This window comes from Sander vitreus, chromosome 5, assembly GCF_031162955.1.
Source record: "Sander vitreus isolate 19-12246 chromosome 5, sanVit1, whole genome shotgun sequence".
In the NCBI taxonomy this organism is placed as follows: Eukaryota; Metazoa; Chordata; class Actinopteri; order Perciformes; family Percidae; genus Sander; species Sander vitreus.
The window spans coordinates 21,607,846-21,619,067 of record NC_135859.1 but is presented as its reverse complement, the minus strand read 5'-3'; the positions used below and the strand labels follow the sequence as shown (position 1 = coordinate 21,619,067).

The window sequence follows — 11,222 nt, the reverse complement described above, 5'->3', positions numbered from 1 at the left end:
ACAGAAATAGTGAGTTCAATGATATGTACTCAACAGAAAGCATATTTAGATTTCATTTCTGTGCATATTTTTATACTACCTGGTAATTATGGTTCTCCAAATTCAATATTCGACTTATTCTAGGAATGCTGAAAAGCTGTCTGTAAACCAACTTAATCAGAATCAGAAAGGGTTTTATTGCCAAGTACGTTTTTTAACACATACAAGGAATTTGTTTTGGTGTTGTTGGTGCACGTCACACATTCTTTAGATTGAATATTAAACAATATAAGTATAGGTACAAACAATATAAGTATAAGTATATTTACACAGTATGTATTAAGTTAAAAATAAAGAATAAATAAAGATATAAATAAAAAATAAAGAGCAAAGAGCCTTACAGCAGAGAGAGAACAGTGGCATGAAGGTGGAGTGTCAGGGTGGTTTCCGGGACTTGTTAATAAGGCTAGTGGTGGAGGGGAAAAAGCTGTTCATGTGACGTGAGGTTTTGGTCCTGATGGACCTCAGCCTCCTGCCAGAGGGGAGTGTCTCAAAGAGTTTGTGTCCGGGGTGGGAGGGGTTCGGCCACAATCTTTCCAGCACACTTCAGAGTCCTGGTGGCACATAGGTCCTGGAGCGGCGGCAGATTGCAGCCAATCACCTTCTCTGCTGACCGAATGACACGCTGCATTCTGCCCTTGTCCTTGGCAGTGGCAGCAGCGTACCAGATGGTGATGGAGGATGTGAGGATGGACTCAATGATGGCTGTGTAGAAGTGCACCATCATTGTCTTTGGCAGGTTGAATTTCTTCAGCTGCCGCAGGAAGTACATCCTCTGTTGTGCTTTCTTCACGAGGGAGCTGATGTTCAGCTCCCACTTGAGGTCCTGGGAGATGATAGTTCCCAGGAAGCGAAAAGACTCCACAGTGTCAATTGTGGAGCCACAGAGGGTGATGGGGGCAGATGGGGCTGGGTTCTTCCTGAAGTCCACAACCATCTCCACTGTCTTTAGAGCATTGAGCTCTAGATTGTTTTGCTTGCACCAGGTCACCAGGTGGTCAGCCTCCCACCTGTAGGCGGACTCGTCACCATCAGAGATGAGTCCGATGAGGGAGGTGTCGTCCGCAAACTTCAGAAGCTTGACAGACTGGTGACTGGAGGTGCTGCTGTTGGTGTACAGGGAGAAGAGCAGGGGGGAAAGAACACAGCCCTGGGGGGGATCCGGTGCTGATGGTCTTTGAGTCTTAGACGTGTTTCCCCAGCTTCACATGCTGCTTCTTGTCAGACAGGAAGTCAGTGATCAACCTGCAGGTGGAGACAGGCACGCCTAGCTGGGAGAGTTTCTCCTTGAGCAGAGCCGGGATGATGGTGTTAAAGGCAGAGCTGAAGTCCACAAACAGGATCCTGGCGTAGGTTCCTGCGGAGTCCAGGTGCCGGAGGATGTAGTGGAGGGCCAGGTTGACTGCAATAAGATACAGATAATTATCTATTAATAATTAAGGCCATTGCTGAAATAAAATGAAATACTATACAGTACATATCCAACAGCAAGAAAACATAAGCTTTATTGAGCACGGGAAACCTCCGAGAATATGTAGGAAATACCTCTACCAAAACATTCTTCATGTTACATAAGTAAACATACTGGCTGTGCAATACTGCTGATTATTTGCATCAGGCTTTATAAAGAACACTGTAAACTGAACTGCATTAAACTCTGTTTCATACACACACACACACACACACACACACACACACACACACACACACACAAGTACACCTCTCAAACCCTTGGCATTACACCAAGCTTCAGCTATGCTAAAGCACATAAGAAGAGCCTTTTCATTCCCTGTCCCAGACTTATTTTCCCTTTTATATACACAGTATTTTCAATCCACAAACTGCATCCTGGTGTCTATATACATGTCTTACATGCATGGTATGCTTTTTAACTGTCCACATACTGTTGAAGACTTCTGTAAACTGTCTTGTGTCAGTAAATAGGGGTTTCTTCCTCATGACATCAAATCCCAGAGGCCCCTTATGATTGTGGAAGACAAGAGGCAGCTGGAGGTCTGGTACTCATTCAGCCTTCCAAAACATGGCCTGGGACCCTCCCCCACCAAACCCCAGCCTCCATTATATGGGGATGTGTGCTCATGGTCCACAGTCTGCAGTCTAAATAAACAGACCTTGAAAATATCCTAACCAAGCAAGTTCCAGCAGTGGATCCAACACATCCTGGCTGCGAACAGTAACTCTATTGCTAGTTCTAGCTTCTTTAGTCTGCCTTCAAATAGAAGTGAGAAAAAAAATAATCAATCTCTGTTTCACCAGTATTCAGCTCGGCTTAATGCATCTAAATTGCACCAATGATGGTCCTATTCTAAATCTGTCTATGAAAATGATTTTTGAGACAATATAACCTTTTTGATGGAAGGGCTGCTGGGGGGAAAATACTTTTACCAAAGACTTGTGGTTACCTAGGGAACTAGAACAAAAGAGCACCAGTGAGGCACATTATCATTATCTATCATGCTGCCATTAGGGCATGTGAACACTGCCGCCAGGGACACGGAATATGAAATGGGTGGTAATTTTCAGTGGAAAAACGCAACTTAAACCATTCAGTGAGAGACGTGATCTGTAAGTGCGCTGGAATTCAGTTTTAGAAAAGCAGCACATGCAAAAGTAGACTTAAAGATTGTTACTGAATTATGTTGAATCAATGTGAATCTAGAATGACTAACCAAGTGTCTACAGGTGGGTTTGTACCTCCATTTAAATATTACAGAATATATTGTGGATTTTTCCCTGGTGGCCAAAACAGGATATTCTTCCATGCTTTCTAACATACAGATGTAAGCTCAACTTTTCATGCCAGGGCTGGCCTCAGATGAAAGGAAAGGAAAGGAATTATCTTTCACTGCTCACAGAATTTCTTCTCCGGGAACCATCACCTTATCGTGGTGGAGAGGTTTGTGTGTCCCTATCAACCTGAGGGCTGTGTTGTCTGGAGCTTTGTGCTCCTGGTAGGGTCTCCCAAGGCAAAGTGGTCTCAGGTGAGGGGCCAGACAAAGAATGGTTCAAAAATCCTATGAAAAATCGAGGAAGGGATGAAGTGACCCTGCCCGGAGGAAGCCCGGGGCCCCCGTCTGGAGCCAGGCCCAGATGGAGGGCTCGTCAGCGAGCGTCTGGTGGCCGGGTTTGCCACGGAGCCCGGTCGGGCACAGCCCGAAAAAGCTACGTGGCGGACATCCCTCCATCCCATGGGCCCACCACCTGTGGGAGGAACCGCTGGGCTCGGGTGCGCTGCCACATGGGTGGCAGTGAAGGTCAGGGGCCTCGACGGACCAGACCCGGGCAGCAGAGGCTGGCTCTGGGGGACGTGGAATGTCACCTCTCTGTGGGGGAAGGAGCCGGAACTTGTGCGGGAGGTGGAGCGCTACCGGTTAGATCTGGTGGAGGTTGCTGAGGTAGTTAAACAACTCCACAGTGGCAAAGCCCCAGGAATTGATGAGATCCGTCCAGAAATGCTTAAAGCTCTGGGTGTGGAGGGGTTGTCTTGGTTGACACGCCTCTTCAACATTGCGTGGAAGTCTGGGACGGTGCCTAAGGAGTGGCAGACCGGGGTGGTGGTTCCCCTTTTTAAAAAGGGGGACCAGAGAGTGTGTGCCAATTACAGGGGTATCACACTTCTCAGCCTCCCGGTAAAGTCTACTCCAAGGTGCTGGAAAGGAGGGTTCGGTCGATAGTCGAATCTCAGGTTGAAGAGGAACAATGCGGATTCCGTCCTGGTCGTGGAACAACGGACCAGATCTTTACTCCCGCAAGGATCCTGGAGGGAGCCTGGGAGTATGCCCAACCAGTCTACATGTGTTTTGTGGATCTGGAGAAGGCGTATGACCGGGTGCCCCGGGAGATACTGTGGGAGGTGCTGCGGAGTGCGGGGTGAGGGGGTCCCTTCTCAGGGCCATCCAATCTCTGTACGACCAAAGCGAGAGCTGTGTCCGGGTCACCAATCCTGTTTGTAGTATTTATGGACAGGATATCGAGGCGTAGTCGGGTTGGAGAGGGGTTGCAGTTCGGTGGGCTGGGGATCTCATCGCTGCTTTTTGCAGATGATGTGGTCCTGATGGCATCATCGGCCTGTGACCTTCAGCACTCACTGGATCGGTTCGCAGCCGAGTGTGAAGCGGCTGGGATGAGGATCAGCACCTCTAAATCGGAGGCCATGGTTCTCAGCAGGAAACCGATGGAGTGCCTTCTCCAGGTAGGGAATGAGTCCTTACCCCCAAGTGAAGGAGTTCAAGTACCTTGGGGTCTTGTTCGCGAGTGAGGGGACAATGGAGCGGGAGATTGGTCGGAGAATCGGCACAGCAGGTGCGGTATTACATTCAATTTATCGCACCGTTGTGACGAAAAGAGAGCTGAGCCAGAAGGCAAAGCTCTCAATCTACCGGTCAGTTTTTGTTCCTACCCTCACCTATGGTCATGAAGGCTGGGTCATGACCGAAAGAACAAGATCCAGGGTACAAGCTGCCGAAATGGGTTTCCTCAGGAGGGTAGCTGGCGTCTCCCTTAGAGATAGGGTGAGAAGCTCAGTTATCCGTGAGGAGTAGAGCTGCTGCTCCTTTGCGTTGAAAGGAGCCAGTTGAGGTGGTTCGGGCATCTGGTAAGGATGCCCCCTGGGCGCCTCCCTAGGGAGGTGTTCCATGCACGTCCAGCTGGGAGGAGGCCTCGGGGGAGACCCAGGACTAGGTGGAGGGATTATATCTCTAACCTGGCCTGGGAACGCCTCGGGATCCCCCAGTCGGAGCTGGTTAATGTGGCCCGGGAAAGGGAAGTTTGGGGTCCCCTGCTGGAGCTGCTACCCCTGCGACCCGACCCCGGATAAGCGGATGAAGATGGATGGATGGATGGATGGATGGATGCTCACAGAATTTAGACTTGTGAATATGTGCATGAGATATGCCGACGAACACAGAAAAGAAAAGGAGAAGACAAAAAACGTGACTCACATACAGTTTTGTCATTGTGATTACTTAACAGCGATTTACTAGTTATCTAACAGCCATTTAGTGAGTTCAGTAATGTAAGCGACTTAAAGTGTGACTCATCCACCACAAGAAAAATCTGTAATTCTCAAACCTTTTAGAGAACAAAGTGATTGTGCAAAAAAAAATGTAATATGTAAACATTTTTTGAAAAGTGTATATATATATATATATATATATATATATATATATATATATATATATATATATATATACACACATACATACATACATACACACACACACACACACACACACACAGGATACAAAAGTATAAATATGCAGCATTTATCAAAAGGCAACAGTTCTTAATTGCATAAACCTAACATTTAATTAAATTGCTTGTATTACAGTTTAGCTCTAAAAGTCATATATTTGCAGTATATGATTGTAAATCATTGATCCGAAAGCAGTGCATTTTATGCGAGTTATCCAATATATTTTTGTAGGAGGATTGTTGGCACATATGCCTAACTGTAAAAATGTGGTAAATCAGGTCATTATGAGCCTTAAAAAAAACACTGAAAATGTCATGTCAAAAAATTTACAATCTCTTACCCATTTTAAACCAAACAGTGGGCCACCTGATTATTTCACCGATTGTAATGCCACGATATGGCACATTAATTAAAGTACCACATACTTATTACATATATACGTAGCATATATGATAGATAAGGTATTAATAGTCAAAGTGAGGTTTTACATGAATGGATTTCACCACTTTTTAGGGCGGTCCTCAGGCCCTATTGAATTCCCTATATCATTAATTCTAGAACTAAATCACATTTTTGAGGGGCTAAAGGTGCTCGAAAACACATGAAACTCTGCAAACCTATCAGAAGTGGTGAAAAAAATGATGTGATATGGGTCTCAGGCTTTGGTGTAGCAAATTGGCTCGATAGTGCTCCATAACAGTTTTCAAAGTAAAAGCCCCCACCTTTAAATTTGACGTCATGCATAGTGTGTGTTGTGTAGTGCCAAAAAGTGGACACAGGAAGTGGCACAACATTTTAAATACATCTTTTTTGTCAGCGCAGCACACTCCACGCAGGAAATAAAGTCTAACAAGTGCACGCAGTGTCCGATGGTCACGGAAATGCAAGTCATAGTTATAGTTAGAAACCCATTAGTTCTGTTGCAGGTCCAGTTCATGAAATCCCAAAGGCAGTGCTCCAATCATGAGACGTTCAGCGCACATGTGGTATACATTACTCAGGAAATTCCGTAGTCTTGGTGTTAGGATGACGCAGCAATGCAATTTGTGGCTTTCAGTCATCTGGCGGCAGCAGCAGAAGTTGGATACTAGCTACCATAGAGCTTGACTCCAGAACATCTCAGCAACCAAGAAATGCCATCCAGAAGACCTGACAGGGATTCTGCTACGGTATCCTGCACCTGAATAAGAGAGAGAAACACAAACACAGGCTGAAAAATCTCCTCAAACTGAAACTGGGTGGATATAAATGCATTGGAAGGCTTTCAGTTGATCAAATATCCGACAATTACCATCCAGGGGTTAGCCAGCTGGGGTAGGCCGAGTCTCTTTGCTACGTCGACACAGGGAGCGCGACACCTGGCCCTGTTTCTGCTGGTAAAAGTTTGTAGACTGGTTATCCTGACCTCTTCCGGTTCTTCTCTGGAGACACAGGAGAGCACCAGCAGAGGCTTAGATGCTGAACCCTCGGCAGAGCTCAGCACAGCCCGAATCTGAGCCCCCTCAGACTCCCCCTCACCTATTGAAGACATGTTTTTTTTAATGCAAAGGTTCTGTGCTGAGGATTTATATGGCAAGAAACATGCATGATGTGAAATGTTGGTAACAGAGGAGCAAAAGCTGCAAATAGAAATGTCCTCTCATCCCACCTCTCCCAGGCTCTGCATTGGCTACATAGATGAAACCATCCACCACCTGGCACACTTGCTGGACCTGAGGAGCAGGGCTGTAGACTGGATAGCCTGAGTCATCTGATCCTTCAAAGCTAAAAAGTTTATTACTGATGCTCTGCTGCTGCACTCTGGCTATTTCCCTCTCTGCCCTGCACACACAAACACACAAAGTTAAATGACTGGCCGTATTCACAAAGATAATTGCAACTTGCATTGTAACTTTAAATACAAAGTGCTTACCTATTGGTTGAGTACAGAGTCAGGATATTCAATTTGTGTTGGTTGTTGAACATGTAAGTGATCCCTGAGCCGATACCTAGAATAAAAAAAAGGTTTGGTGGATATATTCTTGGGGCATCTCAGCTGATAGCGAGATAACAATTGTGGGTCAATACTGCCACCTAGTGGTGGGCAAATAAACCTACAACAACCAAGATAAACAATGTGATTTTTTAAAATAATTTGTATCCTGTTTGAGTCAATGTGTAATTAAAATGCAATATTTGTAGTTTGGGTATACAACAATCTGATTCCAGTGACAGCTCATTTGAGCTTAAGAAGAAGCTAGACTTTCGAACTGATCCAAGGGTAGATTTGTCACTGTGTCATAAATGATGAGAAAGGACCGGGAGGTTATCCTTCATCAATAGCACTCAACATCCATATTATCTCACCATTTATCTGTCTATGAGGAGTGCCTGACACAGGAAGCACATCTGGGGCATGCATGAGCCTTGTGACTAAAGAGACATCCAGCTGCTCCATGCCAGGGCCAAACATGGCATAACGTGGTTCAGATGAGGGCACCAGAGACTGAAGAAATGAGGTCACAAACTCATATGCAGGCCGTGAAGGAAGCCATTGTTGTCTGCAAGATGGACAGCCTTTCAGGTATCTGATGAGACAAAAATGGTGGTCAAAAACGTTTCTGTCTAACAAATTGTTACCAACTGACCTTGATACAGGACGACAGAAAAATATACTCACTCCGACATGTAGTCAAATTTCAATTCCATCACTTTGTCATCCCCCTCTTCTCTATCATCCAGGCTTTCATCTTCATTGATTAGTGGTGCATCCAACAACTCCAGTTGGGGCATGCTCACATGATCAATGGAGGGCCAGTATGGCATGTCCCTGAGCAGGAAGTATCTCCACAGTAATGGATCTCTAATCATGGCCCTCCAGTACCGACTGGTGGCTCCAAGGCAGCAGATATCCGCAGGAGACAGAAGGGTCATGATCAGGAACTGTACGTCCACCTTAAGCAGGGAGGATATCATTTGATATGATGAGGATTTCAACAAAGCAATACAGAAGAGGATCAAGAACCAGTTAAGAGATGGAGCCAGAGACAAAAAAGGTGGACAATCACTAACACCAGCAAATCTATTATCAATTAAAATACACAAAAGGATAGGAAACGTCTGGCATTAAAAATGTTACTTCAGCAGCAGACTGCTGCTCCCACAGTGCAAGAAGGAGCGCTACCGCAGGTCCTTCATTCCAGCAGCAGTCAGACTCTTTAATGCAACATCACAATGTAGCACTGTTAGCTGTTTCTGCAATATGAGCCATCACTGGTCAATATTCTGCACTATGCATATTTATTTATCACTCTTTGTTACCTCCAACTGTGCAATATTTCATTTCTATTAATCTGTATATCTGTGTTTGGGTGTTTATTGTGTAAATACATTTGGTTTATTATTATTATTATTAGTATTATTATCTACTAATGTCTACTTAATGTGTATTTGTGTTATTCTGATGTGTGTACATTTTTTCTTTTGAGCTGCTGTAGCACAGGAATTTCCCCAGTGTGGGATTAATAAAGTCTATCTTACTGCTTATATTATTCCAATGTTTACTTTTTATATTTTACCTAAGATATACTAGGCCTATGTGTGCAGGTCAGTTTGACCTTTGGTGTGCAGAGACCTTAAATCAAAGCATCTTCTTCAATTACTGTGAGAAGGTCTTTTTGCTCTCACACAGATACATTGGAAAACTGTCTCTGGAGGTAATATACAAGACAGCAGGCATACTTCGTTAGGAGTGCTTGTATTGTTTAAACAAAAAAAGATTTCAGCTTTTTCTGTCACTGCTGGGAGATGAATCAATCCATAAAGGTTTGAGAGTAACTTTTTATGTTTTAGGTCGAAAACCCCACTAACACAGAACGTTTAGGGAACGTTGGGGAATGTTAGTTTCTGGTTCCCTAAAGGTTAGTTCGAACCAGACCAAAAACTAACGTTTAGGGAACATTCCCTCATGGTTATAAATTCTGCTTCCCAAATTCAAGTCGTTGGCAGTGTGATGAAAGAGACTCTGGATGATCTTGAGAGAAATTCTTATTTAGAAGGTTAAATAATTTCATCTGAGACACAAATTTGTTCAAACAGAGTGTTGTTGTACCTTTCCTCTAACTTCAAATAAAACCAGAACTCACAGACAGCAGTCTTTATTCATTTAGTTCAATTAACAGCTTTCATATTTGCAAATGCGGATAACCAGCCTATAATGCTAGAAAGAGATGCAGATTGCAGTTCAGATAAAGATATTTTATACACATTTTCAGAGAATCACAACTATTGAGATGCCATTTAATCAAATATATCATTCCTTGAATTATGGAGAAGTGTTATGATTTTCTCAAAGTTCTGTAGCAAATCCTTTTAAGCAGTACAAATGTTTGGTTTGGGTTTAGTCCCAGATGTCCTTAACTCAAATATGTCAGTCATTGACTGGAACTATGGAGCAACGTTTTTTATAGTAACTCCAGTTTCAGGAATGTAGCTATTTCACTGTTGAAATGTGTGAATGTACTTTAAAACCTATCAAAACTTGTACAGTAAAAATGTTTAATTTTCACTGTGTGTGTTGTCAGATATGTCCTTAACTCAAATATGTCTATATAATAATATTGCCTGGAACTACGGACCAAAGTCTTTTTATGGCACCTCCAGATTCATATTTTTACTAATTTTACAGCAGAAGTATGGGACTTTGCTTCCAAAAAATCTCCAAAATTATACAGTAAAATTGTTTGATTTTCAGTATGAGTGTATTAAGTGATGCACTGTACTCAAATATGTCAGTCTTTGCCTGGAACTATGGACCAAAGTCTTTTTGTGGCACCTCCATTATAGGACTTTGGCAGGCAATTATTAAATAATAAAACAGTAGAACATGAAAATCACCACAGTGGTAGTCAGTGAGATGTAGATCAATAATCTGGTGGAGTTTGCAGAAAACAATTTGATTTTATTTATTTTATTATGAATATTTTTTTAAAAGTCTGCCGACACCAAGCGCATACACCTTGAGCCTACCACGCAACCTCGTGTAGACGCGCAATAAATTTTTAAGCGTAGATGGCGTGACCGCAGTGCATTATCCGAGTGTTTTTTTATCCAAATTGTTGGCATTACGGTAACGTTCGAGTCGAACTTGTACAATGCTTTTACCTAACATTACCCTACATCGGTTTATGAGATGAACACAGACTTAAAAAAACGTTTTCACCGCAATAATTTTGCACAGTTGAACAAATGAAAAACATTTCCATGAATGATTTGACTCACCGGTAAGCTATCAAGAAATCCCGGTAGTGGCTCTTCTCCCGTGTCTACATGAGTCAAGTCGTCTTTGACAACTTTGCCACTGTTTGAAAAGCATCTCTCTCTGAACCGCCTGAGGCTGCGGATCACAACAGACTGGTTGAGCTGCTGGATCTTTCCTGCCATGACTTCAGGTGCGAGTTGATAATACACATTACACTGTAACATGGACCTATAGAGATGGCCGTATTTGACGTTAACCTGTTTGTCATACTTCCTTGTTGCTGGCGGCAGTAGGGCATTATGGGTATTGTAGTTCCACAATAATTGGCAGCTCAAAGTCTGAGCTTGCAAACTGAAAGTTTAAGTTGCAACGTAAAATAAACGTGTTTTTCTTAAAACAACGCGCGTGTTTATTGTCAACGAGGACATAAAAAACAGAAAATGATTTTCGTCCAAACAACACAGGTTCTCTAATAGTTATACTATCAAGATTATTGAAGTGGCGGAAAATGGAACTTGCAATAGATGGGGATACAAGTGGCGCATTACAAAGCTCATACGAACAAATTTGAACATACTTCAAATAGTCATTAATACATCATTGTCAAACAGTTTTTGAACACCTTTTCTTTGCCTTAAGTGTGCACATTTTTATACACACATACATATATAATGTATATGCAATTATAATATATTAAAAGCATAACAAAATGGCAACAAAACAATAAAT

At 43.2% G+C, this 11,222-nt stretch overlaps 1 protein-coding gene across 1 annotated transcript; it reads right to left on the bottom strand.

The window, feature by feature from the left end:
• Positions 1–5,308: 5,308 nt before the first annotated feature.
• On the bottom strand, positions 5,309–10,785 carry fbxo4 (F-box protein 4). Its single transcript, XM_078250966.1, has 7 exons — positions 10,514–10,785; positions 7,914–8,188; positions 7,601–7,821; positions 7,167–7,242; positions 6,903–7,075; positions 6,546–6,772; positions 5,309–6,434 (listed from the first exon to the last, which is right to left on the bottom strand). Exons 1-7 carry the CDS (start codon positions 10,715–10,717, stop codon positions 6,342–6,344), a joined length of 1,269 nt encoding a protein of 422 aa, XP_078107092.1. The 5' UTR covers positions 10,718–10,785; the 3' UTR covers positions 5,309–6,341.
• Positions 10,786–11,222: the final 437 nt, after the last annotated feature.

Coding starts and splice junctions, on each gene's coding strand:
- fbxo4 (XM_078250966.1), bottom strand. CDS start 10,717: ATGTTACAGTGTAATGTGTATTATCAACTCGCACCTGAAGTCATGGCA. Junction 7,822..7,913: donor AAATTTGACTACATGTCGGA/GTGAGTATATTT, acceptor TTGTCTCATCAG/ATACCTGAAAGGCTGTCCAT. Junction 7,243..7,600: donor TCCTCATAGACAGATAAATG/GTGAGATAATAT, acceptor TTTTTATTCTAG/GTATCGGCTCAGGGATCACT.